At 39.6% G+C, this 26,615-nt stretch overlaps 2 protein-coding genes and 1 long non-coding RNA gene across 8 annotated transcripts in view; all 3 read right to left on the bottom strand.

The window, feature by feature from the left end:
- Positions 1–159: 159 nt before the first annotated feature.
- Positions 160–18,821, bottom strand: wsb1 (WD repeat and SOCS box containing 1). Its single transcript, XM_040036464.1, has 7 exons — positions 18,482–18,821; positions 17,023–17,191; positions 10,392–10,675; positions 8,655–8,786; positions 4,365–4,465; positions 2,251–2,423; positions 160–300 (listed from the first exon to the last, which is right to left on the bottom strand). The coding sequence occupies exons 1-7, from the start codon at positions 18,519–18,521 to the stop codon at positions 183–185; spliced, it is 1,017 nt and encodes a 338-aa protein (XP_039892398.1). The 5' UTR covers positions 18,522–18,821; the 3' UTR covers positions 160–182.
- LOC120736409 lies at positions 4,763–8,648 on the bottom strand. Its single transcript, XR_005696498.1, has 2 exons — positions 8,453–8,648; positions 4,763–5,460 (listed from the first exon to the last, which is right to left on the bottom strand). It is a non-coding gene; the product is annotated as an uncharacterized LOC120736409 (long non-coding RNA).
- Positions 18,822–19,805: 984 nt separating the features above from the next.
- cuedc1b (CUE domain containing 1b) overlaps positions 19,806–26,615 on the bottom strand; it is a 31,440-nt gene continuing 24,630 nt past the window's right edge. For all 6 annotated transcript variants that reach the window (XM_040036458.1, XM_040036455.1, XM_040036457.1 and 3 more), the window contains one exon: positions 19,806–25,315. In XM_040036458.1, the coding sequence (XP_039892392.1) occupies position 25,315 (1 nt within the window). In that variant the 3' untranslated portion in view covers positions 19,806–25,314. The remainder of the gene's footprint in view (positions 25,316–26,615) is intronic.

Raw genomic sequence — 26,615 nt, forward strand, 5'->3', positions numbered from 1 at the left:
GAAAGGATGGGAAAGAGACAACGGGGGGAGGCTGAGAAACGGGGCAGGGCGAGGAAGGCAGACAAACGATCACTCGTTTCTCGCCGCTTGTAAACATCACCAGACAAAAACAGTGAAAAACAAAACAAACAGATTTTAAGAATAAATACATACATACACACATACATTAAATTATATTAATATTACCTGTCATCTGTAACACTGGCAATGTGTCGGCCATCAGGGCAGAAGCTCACAGAGCGAACCCAGCGGTCATTTGCTCCTCCTGCAAAAATGGGTGAAGGAGGGGGGAAGAGGTGGCTGGGAGAAGACAAAAGCAGAAGTTCATAGAGCATCAGTAATAGAGCTTTTTGGATTCAAATTTTAAAACTCGCCGTTCGGAATGAAAAAAGTCATAACTTAACATTTTTCATTGTACATCACATCGTTATAGCTTTTTATAAAGCATATTTATGGGCTTCATTGTGTTTGAACAGTGGACAGAAGATAGGAAGCTGGGGAAAGAAATCAGTGACTGACATGCAGTAGGTGGCTTCTTTTTGAAATTTTCAATTCAACCATGTGCAGTGGTGCAGTAAACAGTGAAGCCAGACAGCATTCCTTCAAGACCATGGTGCTACATATAACAGACAATCAACCCAGTACTACATATAGTGCAGTGTATATAATTAAAAAAAAATAATAAAAAAAATTTCCTTATGCAGGCTTCTGCTGCTCATCCAGAGCATGTCAAAAATAAATGCATTTTTGAGATTCATACGTTTCCTAGGTCATTATTGTAATTTGCTGTGGGACGAGACAACAGAGTGACATTCAGTTGGGCAGACTGAAGCAGGACAGGTTTGCCCACAGGAAGCGGAGATGAGAGTTGTTAAATTAATCACCGACTAAATCAAGGCAGATCAGTCGACTACCAAAATAATTTCTTCTTGCTGTACTACAGATGAAGACGAAATTATTAGTCCTCTTATGAAATTTAAAGTTTGTCAAAATTCTCAAATTTTCCCAATTCCCTTTTCAGCAAGCGAGGACTTTTCAACATATCATTTCTAAACATGCTAGGTTTCTTGAGAAAGCATAAATTATGTTTGCACAAAATAAAAGAATTAAGGATCAAGAAGTTATTGTGATCCCGCAATCACAGGGTGATCTAACAAAGCACTAGAATTTATTTACAAAAATGCAGCCTGTTCCCAGTGAGCCAATTCAGCTAAATGAGAAAAGGCTACAGGAGAATAAATATGCTTTTGATATAATGGATAACTGATAGAAATCCCTTGGCACTGTGCAAAGGGTTCTGAGAATTGAAATCTAGGTGGGGTGCAGGATTTATCCAGAGGAAACCGCATTATTATAACTATTCCACCTGAAATATGTCAGATCACAAGTTATTGTGCTACATGTGCAAATGTACAGATCACATTTTCATAGCACATAGCAACATTCAGGCATTAATATAACACATTTACACATATTCATTGATAGCTGTGTTTTCACAAACATTTCACTTTTATTCGCTACAGAGTCAGGAAAGAGAAGTTGCTTGCTGTTTGTGCACTGCTGAGAAAAAGACAGCTCAGTTTAATTAATTTCTGCTTCTGCTTTAAAAAAACAGCATTATTGAGGAGCAATAAGTGGGGCTCACTTGTCAATACTCAGCGTGAGGACTGAATGAAGAGTTTTAGGACAGAACCAAAGTATTGGCACTGGGATCCCAACTCAGTCATCCACAGAAAGTCCTAACATACATGTGCCGATAACATCTCCCCCACAAAACTCAAACTGCGCCTCTTTAGTAAACCCAGTCAAAAGGCAGCTTTGGGCTGCAGCAGATGTTAGTAAACATGTCCCTAAAACTTCCTTTTGCTTTAAAAGTGCAGTTGTCATTTAAATAACTTGCATAAAACCTAGTGGTGAATAATCATGTCTCAGTAGATTCAACACAGCGAACACGCGGCATTACATTCTTAAGGAGACTAGTGTAAAGCCGTTCGGATTCTCAGCGCACTCCTCTTCTCTTTTCCTAAGTCCTTATCTCACATTTCCTTGATCTCAATTAAACCTCAACGTCAAGGAAACGAGTTAGGCAAAGCCAATGGGGGACTTTTGGAACACTTTCTCTAAAGGAGATTTAATTTAATTTATTTTAGTTTACTTAGGGCTGCCGCTCAAAAGAGCAACATTTCGTTTACCAAACAAATGTGTACTAACATAATATTGAATATCTGTGTTGTTTGGATTTCTTCTTACCCCAGTTCCAGGAGGACTGTGGCCTTATGGTGGTCCCAGACAATCACTCGGGTGTCATAAGAGGCGGTAGCTAACAATGCTCCATCTGGCGAAAACTCACAAGACACCACATCATGGTGATGTCCCTCCAACTTTCGGATCAGCGTGAACTTATCCATGTTCCATAGGAACACCTGCAATAAAGAATGACACGTTATAGCCCATGGAATGATTTAGACTGTATGACTATAGATGTGTTATCTTACACTAATTATCACTAGATGCACAAAAATCAACTAGAAATTAAATTAATTAAATTAAAAGGAATTAAATCAGAAAAATAGTTATGCTCAAATTATGCTCAGTGTCACTATAATGCTTTGTAACCTTAAACCAGGCAGAAAAAATAAATAGCAGAGCCTTGCTAACGTGCAGTGTGCTACACATCACCAACACTATGCCAATAAGAACACTTTCCTACAATGACAATAAAAATATCAAACATTTATATAACTGTAAAGCTTCTACATTAGAATTTACATTCATACATCTTTCATTACATCAGTAAATGAGCTAAATGTATACTATTTTAATAAAAAAAAAGTCTACACAAAAAAGAGAAAATAAAACAAGTAGTAACTTAAGGTAACATAAAGTTACTCCACTGGTTTCCCCTTTCAGAGATTTAGTTCACTGTGTTTACAATAGGCTCGCATCTCCGGCAGAAGCCTACGAAGAGAGACTGCAAGAGAAAAGAATATTTATGGCCAAAGGATCGATACCTCTGGCAGAGTACACATATGCACGCACATGCGATTCGCGCGTGCCCGCACACACAAACAGGCACGCACACACACACACACACACACACACACACACACGCAAAAAGTGACAATCTGCATAAGCCTTTTTCTTTTAATGTCAGCCATGGTCAGAATGTTTATTAATAATGTCTTTGATTTGTGGCATTTATCACAGAACTGTACGAGTATGAAACTTTTAGGGCCTGCCACTGACTAATTATAGGAAACTATAAATGATGCTGGTCGTTAAAACCTTATTTAATGGTCTATAAAAATACAGCTTGCAATCTAATACTACTGTTTAATCTTTCTGTATGGGTTCTTTTCTTTTTTTGTCATCATTTTTCAGTTAAAAGAAACAACATTTTTCACAGCTGAATTCCTGAAATGATGGCAGAAAGGCTGAGGTAAAAAAGAAAAGAAAAGAAAAAAAGAAAGAGCATAAAGTATTGCTGCTCCCTTTTATTTGTTTAGTGATGGCAGTGCATGTGTGTTTGGGTGGGGGGTGGAGCATAGGGCCACCATTTACATGACAATTTTAAAACTACAATTAATAAAGTAAATAGAGCAACCGCGACAGCAGAAGTAGACAGACACGGAGCAGCACCTACGTACAGAATGACCTTGCAGGTCAGGATGCCAGGCTGCCCCTGGCCAGGCCTTTGGGCATTGCGCACTGTGCGTCCATGGTTTACACCAGCTGCTCAAAATGTCAGCGCAGCGCTCCTTTCAAAACCAATCACACACTGAGTTTTACCACCACCTGTGACAAGGAGAGCAAGACACACACTGTAGGGACATAAAACCTAACAAAACTATCACCACGTTAAGAGTAATCTAGGTTTGTGATACTATGCATAAGGTTAGCCAAAGCTGGCCAGTCCATGGAATTGCTATTCAGCAACATGTTTGACTTGTAAATGATTTACAATGATTTCGAATTTTTTAAAATGAAAAAAGTATTTTTGGGGCAATTTATGTTTAAGTTAAACATTCCCCAGTATTAAAGAGTTTTTTTGTTTTGCCTCCTCCCACTTCCATGTCCATACTAAAAGATTAACTTCAGCTATATAACATTCATAAAAACAATTGTCTTCTTCATACTTCATGCATACTTCAGAACAAAATCCCTTTTTCACAGCATACAAAAGCCAAACAGAATCTAGATCCAAGCACTTGACTGTTGACACCGAGCACAGTTTATATTAAAGGTAGACAAAGAGGTTATGGGGTCTAATTGAGGTTTGATTGAGCATAACTGATCACAAGCAACTGCACAAAGATTAGCTAGGACACTCATAAAAATAAGTACAAAGGAACTTGTTTACGCACCGACTTTCCTGCACCAACCGAGCACAGAATGGAAGAGTCAGGGGAGAAGGAGCTGCAGTACACCCAGTTCTGATGGCCCCTCAAAACCTTCACCATATTACCTACAAGAGAAAATGACCGGGCTCATTACTCTGAGTGCAACATTTCTGTCACAACCTATATGCCAGTCTTACATTTTGATCATGTTTATATTGTTTTATTTAATCAATATTTAACCAGGATATTTAGTTTCCCGTGAAGATCGTGATTAGAAATAACTGGTCACTATATTTTTGAATCATTGCAGTGTTAAGAGTTAAGTGTTAGCTGCATATTTGCTAAAATTGCTGCTACTCATCTACTAAAAAGTAAGCAATTGGTCTTTTCACAACACTTATTTACACTGCACTTTTATTTTGCGATATTACTTAGTTGCATTAACATTTTTAACTGACACAATGTATGGAAGGATTCAGGGTTCTGGTGTTGCATCTAAGGTTCCCATGATCTGCAAATACTCTCAAGGCAGCATGTGGTTAGTGTTTTAAGTGAGATTCATGGTTCAGCATGGGTAGCGTTCTGGGGTTGGGCCTTCAAAGAGCTCCATTGTCAGATAGAGGCAGTTTACAAAGTTTGTGGTACTATGGGTCACGCTTGCTTGTGCTATTGTTGGTCTGCCAGCAAGCTGCAGAGAAGAGCGAAGTTACAACATACAAATTGCTGATGTGAAACAGAGTGTTAAAAACAATGGAAAGTGCTTACTGCAGCTAGTTTTGCTTTTTGCAATTCTTCCATTCCTAGTGAACTCTGTTATCGCTTTCCTTTCTTATTCTGGCCCACTTGTCAACCAATAACCAGACACAGAGGTCATATGTATCCAGTCATGTGCAGCTAGGATTTTGGAAAACTGCAGGACTTTGTGTGTCAGGATGTCTGCTCTGCTAACTATCTAAACAGCAGTATGAATGCAAACAGACGCATTATTTGACATAAATTAATCTTGAAGCAGCACCTGGGTAATAAATGGAACTAAGACTCTTGTGTTTGTCAGGTTGCATTTTCTCAACATTAATAATGATAATAATAATAATAATAATAATAATAATAATAATAGGGACTTATCACTTCAGTCAAAGGAGCTTGCAAAGAAAAGCGTCTGGACTTCTTTAAGTTGCTTGAAGACGTTTCACCTCTCATCCGAGAAGCTTCTTCAGTTCTAAGGTCAAATGGTGGAGAGTCCCAGATATAAGCCTAGTGGGAGTGACCCCCCACAGAGGGACAAAAGGACGTCTGGGAAGGGATCTCAAAACTGGATTATAGATGGCAGAGAGTTGGTGTCGTAAACCCCGCCTCTGTTCAAAGATGGTCGCTCACAGTGGACATAGATGCTTCTTTCACTCCTCTTTCAAACCATCTGTCCAAAATGTGAACATTGGCATCCTCGAAAGAGTGTCCTTTATCCTTAAGATGCAGATGGACTGCTGAGTCTTGTCCTGTGGAGGTGGCTCTTCTGTGTTGTGCCATGCGCTTGTGAAGTGGCTGTTTGGTCTCTCCGATGTAGAGGTCTGGGCATTCCTCGCTGCACTGTACAGCATACACCACATTGTTAAGTTTGTGTTTTGGCGTTTTGTCTTTCGGGTGAACCAGTTTCTCTCTGAGCGTGTTGTTGGGTCTGAAATACACCGGGATGTCATGCTTGGAGAAAACTCTCCTGAGTTTCTCTGATACACCGGCTATAATAATGATAATAATGGATTGGATTTATATAGCGCTTTTCAAGGCACCCAAAGCGCTTTACAATACCACTATTCATTCACTCTCACATTCACACACTGGTGGAGGCAAGCTACAGTTGTAGCCACAGCTGCCCTGGGGCAGACTGACAGAAGCGAGGCTGCCATATCGCGCCATCGGCCCCTCTGGCCAACACCAGTAGGCAAGTAGGGTAAAGTGTCTTGCCCAGGGACACAACGACCAGGACAGAGAGCCCAGGGATCGAACCGGCGACCTTCCGGTTACAGATGCGATTCCCAACCCCCTGAGCCACGGTCGCCCACGGCTACATAGGGGATGACAATGTTGTTGCGTCTGTCCTTCTTATCCTCCCTCGCTGGTGTCTGGTCTTCTTTTCTGTGCCTCTTTGCTGACTTTAAGAACGCCCATTTAGGATAGCCGCACGTTTTGAGTGCTTCCTTTACGTGTGTGTTCCTTCTTTTTCCCTTCAGGCTTAGAGGGAACATGTTCTGCCCGGTGGTGTAGGGTCCTAATTACTCCAAGTTTGTGTTCCAAAGGGTGATGGGAGTCAAAGAGGAGGTACTGGTCCGTGTGTGTGGGCTTCCGGTAAACTTCGATGTTGAGTTTGCCGTTCTCTTCAATGTGCACGGCGCAGTCCAGGAAAGGCAGACAGTTGTCCTTTGTGTCTTCCCTGGTGAACTTGATGTTTTTATCCACAGCGTTAATGTGCGCAGTGAAGGATTCCACTTCTTGTGTCTTGATTTTGACCCAGGTGTCGTCCACATATCTGTACCAGTGGCTGGGTACTCTTCCTTTGAAAGAGCCAAGAGCCTTCCTTTCCACTTCCTCCATGTAAAGGTTGGCTACAATAGGTGACACGGGGGAGCCCATGGCACAGCCATGTCTTTGTCTGTAGAAGCCTTCGTTGTACTTGAAATATGTAGTGGTGAGGCAGAGGTCTAACAGTGTGCAGATCTGATCGGGTGTGAAGTTGGTCCTGTCCTCCAAGGAGCTGTCTTCTTGTAGTCGTTTTCTGACAGTCTCCACGGCCTCCGTGGTGGGTATGCAAGTGAAGAGAGAGACTACATCAAAGGACACCATGGTTTCATCTGGATCCAGGGTAAGTTTCTGGACCTTGTCGGTGAAGTCGGTGGAGTTCTTGATGTGGTGTGGGGTGTTCCCCACGAGAGGCGCAAGGATGGTAGCCAGGTGTTTAGCAATGTTATAAGTGGCTGAGTTTATGCGACTGACTATGGGTCTGAGTGGGACAGCTTCCTTGTGGATCTTAGGAAGTCCATAGATGCAGGGTATGGCATCCCCTGGGTAAAGGCGGTGATATGTAAGGCGGTCAATAATTTTGTCCTTTTCAAAGTCTTGAAGGCGCAAGCTATAACTTTCTTTTTGTAGCTGCTTGTGGGGTCTCGCTTCAGGGCTTCGTAGGTATTGTTGTCACTGAGGAGAGTAGTGATCTTTGTGTGGTAATCTGTAGTGTTTAGGACCACGGTGCATCTTCCCTTATCAGCTGGTAAAACAGTGATGTTGTGGTCTTTGCTCAGGGAAGCGACGGCCTTCTTTTCCTGTATTGTGAGGTTGGATGGAGGGACTTTGGCACTGGAGAGCGTGGCTGAGACTTTCATCCTGATTTGCTCTGCTTCTGTCTGTGATAATTTATTAATCCGTATGGCAGATTCTGTGGCTGTGATGAGGTCCACTATGGGCAACTGTTGTGGAGAAATGGCAAAATTGAGTCCTTTGGCTAATACTCTCTTTTCAGGTTCAGTGAGAATCCGGGCTGAAAAGTTCTTAACCCATTTCTCCTGACTGGCATCAGGTGTGTTTTCTTCTCTGGGTTGTGTAGGTTCAGGATGAGGAGTGTGTGTTTTTGAAAGCAAGGTGTGAAATTTCCTGCGTTGTCTTTCTTTTCCTTTAGAGTGTTGGGCCCGCTGAGCCTTGTCCACAAACTTGTAAACCTCTTCTAAGATTGGAGAGGGTAGAAGGATTTCCAGTTCCTGCAGGGTCTGGCTGATCTTGATCTGGAGGGCATCTATGGTGAAATGGACCTGTCTTATCCTTTCACTTAAAAGGTGATTTTGTGCTCTCTGTAGAATCAAGTCTGCTCTGTATCCCCTGACAGTGGATCCAAGGCGCAGGCTCTTAGGAACAACTCTGCTTTGTCTACATCTTAGGTTGAAATGGAGATTGTTCCTATAATCCGCTAGTTTCCTTGATTCCCTTTCATACTCCCGCACCAGTTGAAGAGTGTTCCTCCCAAAATGTACGGCAATATGTCTGTGAAGGTTCTCAGTCATCCAGGTCATCGTAGTCAAAGGAGCTTGCAAAGAAAAGCGTCTGGACTTCTTTAAAGAAGTCCAGACACTTATCACTTCACTTCTTCATTGTAAACTCAGTGTAACTGTAAACACTGTTTGCTTTTCTGGTTTTAAAGACCAGGGGCCTTATATTTCAACTGTGAACAGCATGGTCTCAGTTAAGAAATGAAGCTATTACTTCTTTGCACTGGAACGAAAAGCAAAGAATAAGGTTGGTTTTAAAGTCAAAAACAGCTCATCCACTTACCATCATCTTTGAGATCCCATACACGAAGGGTCTTATCTCTGGATGCTGACACCAGCATCAGACTGCCATCAGGAGCAAAAGTTAAGTCTCGTACTACATCTGTATGATCCATCAGATTCAGCAACAGTTTTCCTAAAGAAAGCAAACCAAAGAAAGTAGATTAAAAGAAATGTCAGTCTTCACAGGCAACAACACAATTTCAGTTCTAAAGCTCCAGCTTTGTTTGTTTCGGGGACGAAAACCACAAGGTTAAAAATGAACGAAAAACTGATTTTAATTGCCAACTGAAAATTAAGAAAAAATACACTTGTGTTGCAGATAACAATGGTACCTGAAAGACAGGCATAATCAAGGACATAAGGTGTTAACTTGAGGAACAACCCTCAACTAGACTTTCTTTTGGAGCATTTAGCCCTAGGGGTTGGGTGGGATGGAGAGACTGCTGATTTCTCACGGTGCCTCCAAAGTGACATTTTTTTTTTTTTTCTCAATTTTTTTTTTTTAAATTAAGAACAAAATCCGACATCTATAATTCCACAGAAGCCACACATTAATCAGATAAATACTTTTAGAAATTTTGTTCGTTCACTGCAAAGCCGAACTATAGAACTGTAGTTCCATCTCCAGCTTTAAATTGGTCGCATATTTGTATATCTTCCCAATCTACAAACCAAATACCAAAAAGAAAATATATTTAAAAAAAAAAAAAAAAAGTCTCTAAAGGACTGTTGTTTCACGGCATTTTAAACTCTAAGGTAAAAATCCTATAATAATACAGAGAAATTTTAATTGCAGCATTGATGAAACTGGGATGGGGTTATCACAAGGGACAGGAAAATTAGTGGTACTACAAGGAAACAGCTAGAGAAACATTTAACAAATTAATTAGCTTAATTGGCAACATTGTGTGCCCCAGGGACCATCTGGCTGGTTATCAGTGATCAGTTTTCTGACGGTATGGGGGCACACTAGTGCCTATGGAATTGGCAACTTGCTCATCTGGAAAGACCATTAGCCTCCTAGGACCTGGCGTCCACATATGTGGACATCACATTTCGGGTTTCAGGTTCATTTTTCTCAGAAACAAAAATCAGGTAAAAAAATAAATAAATCTGGTAATTCTTTGTTTTTACATTCATCAGGTCCCAATATGCCCAAATATACGCTTCCATCTAGAAAACATCTTTTCCAGGAAAGGCATAGTATACTTCATCAAGGTAACGCTAAAGCTAAAACAGCATGGGTTTGTAAGGAGAAGAGACCAAGTGCTGAACTGGCCTGCCTGGAGTCCAGATCTTTGGCTATCTAAAAACGAATCATGCATATCAAGAAATAAAAAAAAAATAAGTCAAAGATGCAGGAATATTGAGTGGAGAGAATCCTGTATTAGACAAAAATGAGACAACAATCCTCTCCCAAAAGTCCAGCAACTGGTTGCCTCAGTTTCCAGATGTTTATGGGCTGTCAAAAGAAGGAACTTGTACAGTTGTAACCATGACCTGACTTTTTTTAATGTGTTGCTGCCATTAAATTCAAAATGACAACATTTTGTTTTCTTCAAATGGCACGGTCTCTCAGTTTACACCTTTGATATATTTCCTATGCAAATCTAATGCAAATAAAATGTTCAACATTTGCAGAGTTGGGTTTATATTTCATAGATTCAATTATCTAACATGATTATCAACTGGTGAAGCTGAAGAGAGCTACTTCTAATTAATGATGATGTGTTCTCACCAGTGTAAACATCCCAAATCTTGATGCGACCATTGTTGAGGCCTGTTGCCAGGAGCAACTGATCCTGTCCAAACTTGAAGCGATGCCACTCAATGTTGACACAGCGGCTGTGCTTTTCTGGTACTGAGGAACCAAAGGCCAATCCCCAGACAATATCACCACAATCTATGGTGTGTTCTGGTGGCTGGCCTGCTGCTGGGACTACTTGACCACCATTGCTGCTCTGACGAGACAAATGCCGAGGGCTCAAGGCATTGGTATCCTCTTCTCCATGGTCCACTGAACTACAGCAAAAAAAAAAAAAAAAAAAAAAAAAGAGTGGAGAAAGAAGGATGTCAATTATGGAACATGGTCAAAGAAAGGAAAGGTAAAAAGCTAATACAAGTCTAAAACATGTAGCCTAAATTTGGTAGATGTTTCCAGTAGAGCTGCAGTGATTCAGAGTAACTCTAATAACTTGATTATGAGAAACCATTGATGCAAATTCCTTGCTATGATGTTTTATTTAAATCCATACATTCAATACAACAGTCAGTAGTGACCATGTGTTCACGAGCACAGTGTGACGTATCACATGTGTAGCAGCCATGATTTGATGGCGGGATGGAGGCAATTGCTCTTGGGTATACATGAGGCCCAGTTTTTAAAGGAAAGATTGACTGCAGCAATCTACTGCAGATGTCAAGAGATCTTAGTTTCCTTAACAAAAACAGGTGACACACTCCCTTTTTGTATAGTTCATCTATAAGCAGGGACCAGTCCAGTTTGTTTATCTCGGTGTAAAACCATCCCAAAAATTTACACAGGGTAAAAAAGGAGGCCTGAATTTCCTTGGCTTGGCTCAACTGATGGAGCTGGTTGTCCTGGAGTAGTTGGTGGTGGAGCTTCCGGTAGGCACCACCCAGTGTGTCTGCTGCCACCGGCCTACCAGATTGGACACAGCGGTAGCCCTGGCAGGGGGCCATCTAGTGGCCCGGCAAATGTGAGTCGCTGGGGCTGCTACATCCGTTGCCACGGCGGCTGGTGGAAGCAGAGCAACGGCCACTTTCTCCAACTAACCTAGGCTGTATCCCAATTCAGGGTCTGCAGCCTCAAAGGCCGCATTTTAAGGCCGATTACGTAATAGCGACGCGACGAAGGCTGCCCCAATTCAAAGGCTGCTCGAAATGCAGCCTCAAATGCGTCCTTTATTTCCCTGAATTTTGAGGATGTGGCAGTGTAGACTTCGTGGCCCAACATATCCCAGAATGCACAGCGCGGCAGTGTGTGTGGATAATTTTGCCGGAAAAAACCGGCGGAAGAGGGGCGCCCGAAGAGTAAACTTTTAAAAGTAAGTACTGAATATTATGTCACTTATTTATGTGCAAATGTTCAATAACGAAGAACAAAACATTACTGCCACATGTCGGCAAAGTTATGTGACATTAGTGATGTTTGTACTAACTTGGTTTTAAAGCCTTTACTTTAAAATATACGCCGTTCAATAGTCGACCTTAATCTTACAGAGAATGTGATGATTTTATGGATAATTAAAGTCAGTCATATATCCACAAACACAACAGGCTGAAAGTCAGTGATGCTGCTCGGTTTGCAGTCCTGAACATCGCGGCACAAGCAGGATCCACTGCACTGTTAATGTGAGCTGTGTTATATTGCTGCCTCTGTTCGGTGGTGTCGAGCCAAACGGACTTTAACGTGTGTTTGAACGAGCTGACGGTTCACTCGTTAAGCTGAAAGAAAGATGCTTCAATCACAGCAGTCACACATGTGTCCACTGCACCATCTGGGAACTCTTCTTGTTTAGCACTCGTAATAACACAAACACTAAATCCTCCTTCACTCTTCGCATTCCACCAGTGTGTGAATACGAGAGTGAATGAATAGTGGCATTGTAAAGCGCTTTGGGTGCCTTGAAAAGCACTATATAAATCCAATCCATTATTATTATTATTATTATTATTATTATTATAATATTCTGAGGTAAGTTGATCTATAGTGTTACATCATATTCTATAAGGATGTTATGTGTTTGTGTACTTTCTGCCCAGTTTGACCCATTTAGCAGAAGTCTGCCTGTATAAGGCTCTGATATCTGTTCTGTATGACTTAAAGCAGTTATGACATGGTCTGATTTTCTCACCCAATAAACAAATATTTAATATATCAGTCTACTCTTCATTTCATCAGAAACAGTTATCACAGCTCGTACATTTGCTTTTTCCACATATATGTAAGCATTGAGCCAAATGTAATAATGCCAACATACTGAAAGAACAATATTTGTCTCTTATATATGATACATCTATATATACACTGTCAAAGATACTTGTCTTTGAGTGAAGATTTAAGGTGATAGGACATATAAATAACTGCAACTTGAATCTTTACTGAAGCTCAGTATTTGACACAGAGTTCAACCCTCCGACTCCCTCCCCCGACCCAAGAGAGACTTACTGCGTACTGGCAAGGTGCCAAAGGGTTATACAACAGGCTATGGTTCATAAATAGCCTATGGTACCAGTGGAAATTTTATATATGGGCAAAACTTAGAGGCTAAATGATACGGTTAGCACGCACCTATTGAATATGAGAATGAACTGGCATGGTTTCAGTAGGCTAATAGGGCAGTGTGTAGGGGTGTGTTCTCAGCTGGTAGGGACACAGGTCTGTGCTGAGCTCAGCGGTGACATGAGATCGTTCGACATGGACTCTGGGGGGAGGAGGAAATGGCAGGGCTTTCATGGGAGACCCTGCCAGCTCCAGCAATTAGCTCCAATGAAGGTGGAGCTGGTGAACCAGCTGGCCGTTCCAAAAGCACCTTTGCAGTGCCACAGCGCACTTGTCTTGCAAAGAGTGTAGTACATGCACAGTTTCGGGTCATCTCTTGAGTTGGGATGCCGAAAGAGATACCAACTGACCAGGGCACATTGTTTATGTATAGGACACCTAAAGAGGTGTACGAATTACTGGCCATTAAATCTGTTCAGACCGGTGTCTACCACCTTCAGACAGACAGGTTGGTGGAGCAGCTGAATAAGCCTTTGAAATCCATGATTCGTAAGATCATATAAGAGGATGAATGCAATTGGAACCGCTGGCTGGACCCTTTGTTGTTTACACTGCCAGAGTTCCCTAGGACACCATGGGATTGTCTCCCTTTGAATTTCTGCTCAGCAGGAAGCCACATGGGGTGTTGGACCTAAATAAAGAAAACTGTGAGGAAGGGCCAAACCCTGCTAAGAATGAAATTCAGTACATTCTGGACTTGAGAGCAAACCAATACACACTGGGTAGGTTATCTGAGAAAATGTGCTCTAGGCTCAAGAACATCAGCAGCGCCTGTAGAATAGAGAGGCTAGTCTCAGACAATTTTCAACCGGAGAAAGCTCTTGTATTACACACTTCTTTTAGCTCAAAGTTACTCGCCACGTGTTAAGGATCCTACATGGTCACACCCTATATGATAAAACCCAACAAAAATAAAGTTTGCGTAAAGATCAGAGCTACCAGACCAGTTGAAGCGCATGTTCCAGAATCTATAGATTACAAGTACAATCTATACTTTACTCAATACACATCAGCTGAGTGGTTTCAAATATTTTCAAAACAAATAGCAAACCGACTCAATTTGGCAAAAAATCAAAAATCATGAGGTTATACATTTCTTCAGGGTGACTTAGATGTTCTGTAAAACAGTTTAAACTTGTACATAGTCTTCATTGATCTAATGACAAGTTATCAAAAGTTCAAAGAGATCCTACATGTAACCAATGCAGTCACACTACTGCATCCTTGTTATTTCCAAAACTAGATAGAATTTTTGGAATTCCATTTTGAGACCCTAACCTGTCATTCACTGCATCATTAATAGCAGAGTAATAGAACTTGTGAGGTGTCTTGAAAAGCATTTACAAATAAAATGTATTACTATTAATTTAAACTCCACAATTCTGTAAAACATGTCACATATTTATTAACTCCAATTCAAAATGTGATGTGGAACAAAATTCCTCTTTGCCTGTATGCACAAACTGCACACAACACTCTGTTGGAAAGCAGAAAATAGAATGTCATTAAAGACTTCTTAGGAATCTATTTTGTTAATATAATATTTATAATATTGATTCTCTCATTAAACAAAGAATTTTTTTTGTTATTGCATAATTTCATATTAAAGTGGTATATCTGGTAAAATGGCACCAAGTGGATGCAGGACTTATTTCTGTTTTGTTTTTTTTTGTTTTTTTTAAATTGTTCTGTTTGACTGTTTGAGTGTCTGAAGAGCAAAAGCATGAGACTGGAAATATTACACTGATTAATTTAATTAACAAGTACCCAAAATTAACAGTCCCATTAATAACTGCATTTTGAAAGCCATGTGGTCAGGGGTGGAAATGGAAAATGTTCCTGGAGAAAATTTTGCATCTGCCACAAAAATGCAACACCACATTGAGTTTTGCTCTTTCTTCTAATAAAGGCATTTAGAGCAGACTAGCAGCAACCCACGCTGCCCACGACAGGTCAGGAGTGTAAACTGAACATAGTTTTTTCTGTTCAAATTTAAACCCACCACGAAGGCTTGTGCATTCTTCCAATTTACAAGCCCATCCATAAATTTACCCCCATTTGGTCAGTGGCAGGAGCTAATTTCCACCCATGCATGTGGTATGTAATTCAACCTACTGAAGACAGAAAGAAATATGAATTTTACCAAAAGACAGTTTTCACTGTGTACCATCTCTGCAGAAATGTGACTAAAAGCCTGAAACACTGGAATCTGCTCTGTAAAAAGGAAAACATGATACATTATTGTATGCATCTTGCATTTGAAGTCTCCTCTTCACTGCCTCTGAAGCGCCATTAAATTTAGTTCAGCTCAGCTGTTTTAATAAAACACCAATATTGCTGTAGAGCAGGACTATGTGGGGCTTGGCTCTAAAGACTGCATGAAAAAAAATTACATAACAGAGCCAAAGTTTTGGCACCATGCTTGCAGTTTTGAGCCATCCACTACTGCCAATAGTGTCACACTCGCTCTGACAACATTTCAACATCATTCTTAATAAATAAACAATTCTAGCAGTAACTAACTTATATGTATCTAACACAAAACAAGTTGTTCTTCTCTGCTTTAAAATGTAATTATGTTTGAAGTAAAATGCCTGCCACATTTGCGCATTTTATTATTTGATGGTACAGACCAACTCTAAATGCCAATGCACTGCAATCTGTCTTCATGTATACATTTGCCAGCAATTATTTGCAAACATTTGCCAATCTGTCCAAGATTGTCTGCAGTCTGTACAAGTCCAACTAAGATTAGCTGGCAACGGGTTGCCTCTCATCAAGCAACCTGTACAATTGCCTTGCAATTGAAATTGCAAGTAGTTGCACAGTAATTCAGTGTGCAGCACCCTCAACCTCTGGGTGACTGCCTACTTACAATCAGTTCCAGATAGAAAATCAAGTGTTATCACACCATTGTCACACAGAGGCTGCTGTCCTTCTTTTCCTTTAATGTCACTGGGGCCCAACCAGCCACAGCCCTGATGGCCAGGAACAACAGGCACTTCTTTCTAAAGATAACTTCAACATGTGGCTCAGAGTCACAAGACCCTGGTAAGCGGAAAAACACACCATTAAGCAGAGAGTGAGCTGGTAATTCAAACCACGTGTTCTTGGCACTGACAAATACATCTGATCTTTTAGCTTGAGGTTGGCAGAGACTGATTCAGAAGACAATTAAACAGCTAGAAAGCATGCAGAGTTTTACGTGTATGTAATCATGTAAAACTCATTCTGCTCTCCATCCTGCAACACAGAACAGCAGCTCATGCACCAATGTAATACTAATGACCAAATTCAGCTGGCTGTTAATCTCAAGAATTTGCACATTTCCACAATACCAGCCATTTGTTACCTAAAAGCAGTTTTCAACATGGAGGAGGAGCAGCTGTAACTGTGAGCCCCTCCTGCATGGCTGAGCTCCTCACCCCATCTCTAAAAGAGATGCCAGCCACCCTTCGGATAAAGCTCATTTCCATCACTTGTATACGCAATGTACAACGGACAGTACAGCGTCCGCATCACTGTAGCCGAAGCCGCAATCTGTCTGTTGATCTATCCCTCCCCTCTCGAATAAGACCATGAGATACTTGAACTCCTCCACTTGGGGCAGCAACTTATCCCTGACCCAGAGTGGGCAATCCACTCTTTTCTGGCTGAGGACCATGGCCTCAGACTTGGAGGTGCTGATTCTCATTCCTGCTGCTTCTGTATGAATGTCAAAATTAAATCATGCGCCCCCCAAAAGCAGCCCCAGCAATGGTAAATGCTCTGTTGTATGAGATAGCACAAAAATTTAATTGTAATCCAATCAAAAAATAATTAAATTAATTATCCTAAAAGCCTCAGTGTCTCATTTTTTTTCCATAAATTTGAAGATTTTTATAATTAGTTGGGGGTTTATCTAAGAAGCAAAACAACAACACAGAAAACATGTACTCCATTACTATACAAAACAGGCAAACATACTACCAAGGTAGTTATGATAGTGATATAAAAAGTGCTTGGTGCTTTAAGAAAATAAAGAGAAAAAGACAAGAAGGGAAAAAAACCAAAAGAAACTTACAAGCTGTTCAGGCATTTTGTCCAAGGGATAAGCCTGACAATGCGATGCCCCTGAGACCAAGCAAAGTAGGAACCATTGGGTGCAAAGGCCACTGTCCAAGCTTCACGCCCAGACTTCTGGTCAAAGGGAGCAACAGGCACCAGGAGTTCGCCAATGAACTTTGCCTTACCTGGAAAAAGCAATAACATAACTTTTTTTCAGCTACATTCTGTAACAAACTGAATGTGCGTCATTTTTCAGCCCAAATAATGCACATGAAACTAACTTCTTTATCTGGCACAGACACAGTTTGTTCACTGGTGCAGATACCTGATTGGCTAATGTGCAAACCATACCATTGTACAACGGGGGAGGGGGAGACATAGTTATATTCTCTCAGCTATAATGGGCTATACGCTGATATATGAACTGTCTACAATTAACCTCTGCAGATCCACTATTAACTTTTTACGTTTGGAAATGTACTTTTTTCAAGTCCATTTCTACAGGATATCAAAGTCTACGTGGCAAAGTAACCTCTGGTTAACTTAAGTCTTAAATTCCGGATACACAACATACTGGCAGTTTCATAACTGCATTCTTCACATAGCGCACAAAATGGAATCTTTGTGCTTTGTGTTCAGGTCTGTTTATATATATATCGGGGTTACTTGGTAAGATCAATATATAAGTTAATGTCAACACATTTTTGCAACAAGTAAAATAACAGCAACAATAAAACAAATACTGCATTGTTTACATGAGTGAGTAGATAAATATAACTCCGACAACGTCTATACAGTTATGAAGGTTGTCTTTTTGTGTGCAAGAATGTGTGAAGATACGTGCATTAAGTAAACCACTGAAGGCCTACATGGGGCTGACGTTTAACAATTCTGATTTTAGGATTAAATAAGACGTTTAGTACCTAACTACGGTTATAGCTAATAAATAAGCAATAAATAAAAGTAATACAGTTAACATGCTAAAGCTACGAGCTCGGTTTATTAGCCATGCAACGTTGGCGTGCAAGCACGCACGTACATCCCTGGGCGGCTATGGTTCTCGCTGTTGTAGGAATAATGGCTCTCAGCCAGTGTTTGTATCAGCAAACCAGCAACAGGGAAACGCTGCACTAAGGTATAAAATGGTTTTTATCGTGGATATGCATCAAAATAACCAACCGCACTGAGCTAATATAACAGCAGGGATACATACGTATATAAACCCAAGAAACACTGACAAATAAACGACATCTCTTAACTTAATTAAACTTTGCTTTACCGGTTTAAGCTAAGTAGCCACTAATTCGACATCTTATTTAGTAACAATGTTTTGAAAGTCCACATAGTCTGGTGGAAACAAAAAAAGTTTTACAGTTTGGCATTAGATAAAAAGCACTAAGACTAAAATACCAGGACATCGTTCAACGTTCTCACCTGCATTCACAAAAACAATACATGTAAAATGTTTTACTTACCTATATCATTTTCGTTCACAGAGTCTGGGAAGCTTGCCATCTAAATAAGGGCACAGACCTAAGAAAAAGTCGGACACGCACTATGAAACGAAGATGTTTAACAGAAATCTGGGTGCGGATTTATACGGCGAATTTTTCGTTAAAAACGTATGCTAAATTCGGTTAAATCCCTCCGCCAAGCTTCACGTCTGGGGTGGAAAATACAATCTTCGTTTGGCGCGTCTTTTTACTTGAGTACTTCGGCAGTAGACGTTATCTTTGAATCTATAATTATATTGGTAGTGTTTTAACACGTCGCGTTAAAAACTATATGATTCGCTACGCTTTAGATTTCTTACGATCCGTAAAAATACAATGGCTGCCAACTGAACGGTACAAAGGCTGAATAACACCGTGGGAGGGGTTTCATTCTACGTCAGCACAGTTGCCATGGCAATTTAGCCCCCCCCCCCCTCACACACACACGCGCACACCCCCACCCCTTTTTGTCTGACGTGTCCTGCGCATCCAGTCATTTGACGTTGTCGGCAACTAACAAAATGGCGCATCCGTAACCATCTGATGGAACACTTTTTTCATGTTTATGTCACAATTGACGCCACTCACAGACAGCTACTCAGTTTACCAGTATATCTTTAAAAATTACAATATTGTTTTCAATTCATTTCGGTTTTATTTATTTAGCACCAATTCCCAACAACAGTTGCCTCAAGAAAAATATCTTACAACAATACAGAGAAAATTGTCCCGATTATCGATTATCCCCTATTAGCAAGTGCTTGGTGGCAGTGGGAAGGAAATACTCCCTTTTAATAGGAATAAACTTCAGTCAGAAACTGTAATTGAAGATATATGTGACCACGGAGTGTCTTCATGGTGTTTACCAATTTTAGAACTGAGTAACTGAGCAAGAAGGGCCATAGTCAAGACGGTGACCAAGAACATAACAAAACTTCTGCAAGGACAGAAAAACCTGCCACAAGAGGAGCCATCTCATCAGCTACAGCCTGTTTGAAGCTAATCCAAATGTTTTTAAAACTAAAAGAGTAAGAGAAAAAAATATTTTAAGATATGAGATCAAATGTTCATGTTTTTGAGCTGAATTACAGGTACTCCATTGAACTCCATGGCAATCCTTCACGTTGTGGTGGCAACATTATGTTTTGAAGCTGGTTCTGACCATCAGTGATGTGGTGAGTGGCCAGAATGACGGAAAGATGAATGCTACAAACAGTCCTCTGAGAAACTGGTTAGACTTGAAAATGGGGTATTAGTTCGTCTTTCAGGATAGCGATGACCTAAAGTATACTGGCAACACAAAATGTTACTTTATAGAAAAAAAATCTTTATTGGTTGTGTTAATGTATTCACAAATACAGTTTACAGACAAATCAGGGTAGAAAAAAATTACATAACCATCACAAAATGAGGAAGAAACAAATTCTCTAATTCCCACCTTCTTCAGACGCCAAGCAATTGAGCCAAATTGTAAAGTTACTAGTTGTAGCTGTATTCACACATAAATTTCAGAGAGCAGAATTAGTTTGGGATGTTCAGTTGTCCTTTCTCATATATACACATGGGCATATACATGTATACATTTAGTATGCATTTGTAAATAACCTGCTTTTACCCTGCTGGAGATACTCTAGCAATGATTGCACTAGAATATTACCTACAGTATTCACACAATGGCACAATCCACTTCACATGGACTTTGTACTAGCGAGTTGGCAGGTTCAAGACTGGCTAATATAAGATCCAAATGCATTCTTACAAGCACGAGGGTGTGGTGTATGTGCAAAAACAAAAGAATTTGAAATCAAACAATAGACAGAGTTTTCTGTTTCGCATTTTAAAGAACATGGGACCCAGTAAATTTTACCTATTTAAAAGTGTTCAACATGTTGTATGTTTCTTGCTCTCTCTGTATAGTCTTACAGGTGCGTTCATAAGCCCATATGCACTGTAAACAACTCACCAGTATCAAACTTGTTTTTTTTCTGGCTATCTAATATGACTGATGCAGCTGAACATGTAGGTATGTAAAAAGGATTTCTCAGCTCTTAGTCTACTAGTTAGTATATTCCACAAAAATACATGTTAGAAAATTTCCTTGTATCTGCCTTATTTTAATGGAACGCTAATGTTGTTAATATACACTAAAATAAATCAAATTGATAACATTTAGATTTGATCTGCAAATTTTGAACCATTTTCAACATCCAACATTAAAGTGAAAAATGTTGCTTTAAATTAGTTAACTATAACACAATTCAGTTACAGCTGTAATTATATTGTATTTCCACTTTTAATCTTTTACCTGATTTTAAAAAAAAAATGTACGTAGTAAATATAAGGTTTTTTATGGGATGTTTATGTTTGTTTGGTTCTAAAAACAAAAAATAAACAAAAACATATATATCCTTTGGATTCAGTGTTTTGGAAGACTAAGTATTGAGTATAGCAGTACAAACATTACAGAAAAAAAGTCTGAAATCAGAAAACCTGATTTGCTATTGCTAAATGGCTGTTTCATAAAGTTCAAATGAAAAAGAAAAGTATTTCTGGTCTCTGTTTCAAATGGGCAATCCATTGTTGCTTCGGTGAAATAACAGATTTTTGTGCTTCTGTTTGTTAAGATATCTAGTGTTAGACTTCCCTGAGGAGGAGAACACAAAGTATCCTTAAACAACAACCAACCATCCTATATAAATCAGATAGACAAGCATTGCCTTCAACTACCCTGTAGGACATTATGCTGCTGTTACTATTCCTGTTGTGCACATTATGCTACATTTAATCAGCCAACAGGATTTTGAATGCATTTCCTACGTGTTTTTAGGAAGTGGGTGAAAGGTCAAACAAAAAGCCCATTCAGGCTTCCTGCCTCTTTACAAAACTGATTAAAGCTTTTGTTTATTCTTCTAGGTCCGACATGGAAACCAAGTTTCAGAATCAAACTGTCAAATATTCAAATTTGACAGTTTGACCTGCATTTTACAGTAACATAATCTATATGAGAAACAAAACAAGGACTACAGAAAACCTCATCTAACACTTCACCTGATTCTCATCTGGAATTTGTCCCTTGAAAATACACCATATGTCCTAACATCGATACTTTAAATTGCTGACTTTACTACACAACAACATAGCCTCATCTCTTAAAGGACCAGCACAGTGTTTGGCATGTTTCTTTCTGTTAAAGCTGTTTTTGTTTTTGTGTTTTGCCCTGGTGCAAAAACCAAACAAACATTAAAATCAACACTGACATAATATCAACATTTTTTCTAGCATTTCTTTCACCAGGAACACAAAATTCTTTTGTCCAAACACAGTTCTAAAGATAGACCCATTGACATCAGTGACCATGGAAAGGATTACCACAGGTTCTGTATGCTGTGATGTGTAGACAGACATCCATAACTTAAATTCTTCTGTTACATCCATGTTAAGTTATGTTCAATATGGTCTGAAAACTTCCTGTAAGGCACCATGAATTCTTGAGTTTTTGATTTCTTTTAAAAAACAAACAAAACAAACCAAAATCTGCAATTTTAGAGGCCAAATGCTGCACTAGGTTTACCAGCCAATCTTTATCTATCTGCTACTTGTGACACATCAGGTAGTTTCTTGAAAAAGACAAAACTAGTGAGGTCAATATTGATGAGACACTGACAAACCGAACTTCAAAATTAACCTTTGCAAAGTAATTGGCCAGAACATGCATTTAACACTGCAATGGTCCTTTGAGAAATTACGTATTTGACATCACTGACAAGTAAAGTTTACTCATCATCAAATAATCCAGTAGAGCAGAGAAATCCAGAATGGTTTATTTATCAAGCTGCAATTTACTTGCCTTGTACTGTTAGTTCACTCATACAAGTAGGTCCATAGGTATGGGACTTAAGGATTAAGAGAATTACCGCATTGACTGTCTAGTTACCACAGAAAAGTTTATATACAGTCCCAAATTTACAGAATCTCATAAATAATTAAAGAAGCTAACATAACTTTAAATGTGTTTTCAAAAATTAGATGACCTTTGCAGCACATGACAACCCCAAGTCTAGAATCTACAGACATCACTAAATGCTGCAATTACTTCCTTGGAAGTTTTATGGTTTATCAAAGTCAGCTGAGATTTTTGTTAGATGCATCTATGGCATCAATTTGAGAACCCTAGGTGACTTCTTTCTCACGTTATTGCATTGCAATACTGTCAGAAATCTTGACCTTTAACCTTGAGGTCGACGTCATTGAGATTAAAATTTGTCCAAGATTTTTAGAAGATGTACCAAGGGTATCAACTTGAAGCACCTATATTAAATTCACAAACTTCAAGGCCCACCTACCTTCCTGCCCGGCGGGGTGATGACAATACCTTTTACCGTTTAGGGGTAAAAAGCATGCTATGTCAAGTTGAGAATATGTGACCAAGTTGGCTAAATGTATTATTCAATCAATTTTGCAGTATTTGTTTGAATCTGAGAAGACATCATAGCCACACACTTCAGAATTCATTATACTGTTTTTATCAGCATTCACTGCAGTCACCTTCTCAATTTCCTTTTCCCATCATTCTAGTACAAGTTCATCTTGATTTCATCTTCCAAAGGAAAGGATTCTTTTTTTCCCCCCAGAACTGATCGGGCTCCCCAAGAGGTTTTCTGGCTTTTTCAATTTTGAACTCCCTGTTCTTGAGTGTAACCAGTATTTGGACCTTGTTGTAAACCTCTATTCACAATCGTGAAGTAATCTCTTGATTGCAGAGAATGACAATCATAGGCAGATGGCTAGATGTTGTGTTTTTCTAAATCAAGGAAAGAGTACACAACAAGCATCCACTTTAGTTGTCTTCTGTGGCCAGTGAGCATGGCCAGTGCATTCCTGCTTTTTAGGAATGTACCACATCTCTGATATGGTCGCTACCAAAGTTCTTGCTTGCTCTGATAGATTTAAGTTGGTTTTTAAGCCAAATTATGGTCTGCTTCCTGTGCATCAAGATCTCTGGACCTCATATTGAGAATTCAGGGGAAAAGATGCCAAATATAAGTTCAACCCTTGGAATCATAGCTGAATCTTTTATCGGATTACTTTATCATGCAATGATATGAGAACAGGCATCACCTAGTCATCAAACTTTTTGCAATACTTTTGTTAAACCCATTTGTTAAATTTAAGCAGTTACATATTGTTTGATTTCTTTTGTTCTTCCCAACATTACAATTAACAATCCACAATAGGTTCACAGCTACACGTGCAAATAAAAACAGTAGAAAGATGAAGATGAAAATCCCACAAACATTTTTTTCTGTTGTCATTTTGTTCAGCCACCAGATTTCACAAACCCACAACCATCTCATTGTTTATAGAACCATCACTTGTAAATATGCTTTCCTTCAGGAAATAAAGACAAAAAATGATCTGCATGAAGATTTTTGGAAACCTGGCACCTAATTAGGACCTGACTCTTCTGTCACCTACCAGTAACAGGCTTCACACGATAAGGGTGGAATGTGCGTCGGGTTCAAGCTACCAAGGTGAAGCCGTGAACAAGATGAGAACCTTCATCAACTCAACAACATTTCAACATATTGGTTGTTGGTCCTACCTTCCAGGCAGTCAGTCATTTGCTGCTATACACAAGTTTTACAAAAATGTCTTGTTCAGTGTTCAGTTTTTCCTTTGAGTACATCTTGTTATTTTCACTAGCAATAATTGCTATCCCAATTGACATCGAAGTGAATAATGGACGTACCTCGCCAACTAAACTAGGTAGTATTAGCTGATAACTTCCCATCTCCACTGTTGGGTTTCGATCATGTATTAAAAATAAAATAAAACAAGATGGCAACAATGACAAATGCCAAACTCAAGGCCCAAACTCAATGGGGAGGGGTGACTGTGAAGATTTTATTCAAATTTAGTCATTCCTGTCATTTCACCTTTAAATGGCCATAGCCTAAAAGCTCCAAATTTGCATTCAGACTGGGTTAGACAATAATGTATGTGAAGGACTTTGTGTACCAGTTAACCTTATGAAGCCTAATAAGATGCTGATGTTTTCCCTGGCTTGACAGCTTCTAGTTGGTCACCCTGGGTTAATGTTCGAACAGCACAGTGCCTACAGTACTACTGAAATAGACAACAACGCAAACTGAAAAATTTCACCTTGCCAAACAAACAAACAAAAAAATAATAAAATAGTAAACTGCTCCATACCCTGCAACACCCTTATTTCCCAGAACACCATTCTTTAAAAACACAGCCTAATGGTTATTTTGTCCATGGTGACATTTTGACATTTAGGCAGCCACAGACAACCACAATAATTGTACACCAAAAAAAATTCAGTTACATAAAAAGCTAAATATTACAATGCTTGAGAAAACGAGGTAAAAAAAAAAAGCCCTACATGGTTTAGTGTATATAAAGATGCATGTTCACACTTTGGATTTGAAATGCCTAGTATGCTGTAGTACAGGACTGGAGAAGGGTTTGTATGGAAAGAGCTTCACTATGCTAGTATTCCTCCACAGTGGATTAAAAGAAGTCATCAACAAATACTGTAAGGAATAACATGTGTTCCTTTATGTTCAAAATGATATATCAATAAAATGTTAGAACACAGAGATTATGCATTTACAAAGTTTTTGCCCAGTGGCTGGGAACAGTCTGATTCCTCTTTCAGGGGTGGGCAGGGGTGTCTTAACTCTTCAAATGATTTGGACAGGAGCAAGTAGGAACAACACGAGCTAGAAAACCACTGCCCATGGGTGATGCTGTAGTCACCTTGGAAACCGATATGGAGCAGCACGGGAGGATCTGAAAAGCAAAGAGTCTAGATGATTATGATTTTATACCAAAACAAAATCTGTGCCTTTTTTTCCTTCTTTTTTTAAAAGAAGCTTTTGAAAAGTCCAAGTGATCACAGAAGATCACATTCAATATCTTTTATCCAATATTTCTATCATCGCTCTGTCTCCAATAAACCTGAGTGGTTTCTTTGATATAATCATTTTCTAATTTCTCATCACTCCCAATGAAAATATTAAAATGTTTTCAACTCTGCCACCTCCCGCCCAGCCTCCTTTTTGTTCGTGTCAACATTTCAGAAACATACACCATAGCAGGTCCCTATCTCTGCACTGCTATCCTTTTGTTACAAGTCACCTCTGATGCTTATGCCTACCCACGCCACACTGCCTGCATTCTTCTCTTCACCCCTCTTTTGGACTCTATGATATCCAATATGGGCTCAAATTGTGGTCATAAATATTTTGTACTTGTAAATCAGTTTTGTATTTGTAAATCAGGATTTGTATGTGTAAAAAGAATTTGTGTGTGCGTAAAAAAGATTTGTGTGTGGCCAAAAAATGCCTGTGAAACTCTCGCACTCAAGTTTCAAGTTACAAGTACGAATTTTGACCCTATTTTTCTTCCTTTCATCTGATTAGTCAATGTCATGTCAATCACAAATTTAACTATCCAATCAGAGAACAGATGGGTTTGTCTGTCGGAGGGGCGCAGGTCCTTGAAGGGTAATACAGTTTGAAGCTGGAGGCTCTCTATATAAATAGCCGATAGAAGCTAGGTCCCGTAACTTTCAGCAGCTGTTGAACGGATAAAGTTGTGGTATATCAGTGGTTAGAAATACCATTATTACTTTAGAATTAGTTTAACACAAAGTCAGGGCTGACCCAGGACCATTGCTGTGAGTCACAGTGCGCAGCATAAAGGTCCTTTCACATCGGACGCAGGACGTGCTGCTAATGCTAACTGCTAACTAAAAGCCAAGGATCCAGAATTTGTTGCGCTGGCTGCTGAGCTCTGTGGGTTTTTGCAGCAGCTCTACCTGTACTAGATGCACCTGCTCCTTGTCGTTTCTATCTCAGACTTTATGTCCTCTACAAGAGTTTGGTTTTTTTTGCTAGTTCTTCAAATGTTCAATAAAAACATGTATGCTCACGAAGAAAGCTTTGTAACTATCCCCACTAGTGAAGACTGTCATTTCCAAAACACTACCTCCCCACCCCCGCAGTCCACAGCGCTGTTGAAAAGGCTCTGGAGGTCCCTGTATTAAGCACGTAAACCTGAGACACAAAAATCACCAAACTGAGACCAC

Source organism: Simochromis diagramma, unplaced genomic scaffold (genome assembly GCF_900408965.1).
Source record: "Simochromis diagramma unplaced genomic scaffold, fSimDia1.1 OVJJ01000324.1, whole genome shotgun sequence".
NCBI lineage: Eukaryota > Metazoa > Chordata > Actinopteri > Cichliformes > Cichlidae > Simochromis > Simochromis diagramma.

Bases quoted from the DNA above. Each gene is read 5' to 3' on its own strand.
- wsb1 (XM_040036464.1), bottom strand. From the start codon at position 18,521: ATGGCAAGCTTCCCAGACTCTGTGAACGAAAATGATATAG. The intron at 17,192-18,481 runs GTAAGTAAAACA...TGCTTTTTCCAG, and splicing joins TGTGAACGAAAATGATATAG to GTAAGGCAAAGTTCATTGGC. The intron at 301-2,250 runs GTAAGAAGAAAT...GTCTTCTCCCAG, and splicing joins ACAGTCCTCCTGGAACTGGG to CCACCTCTTCCCCCCTCCTT.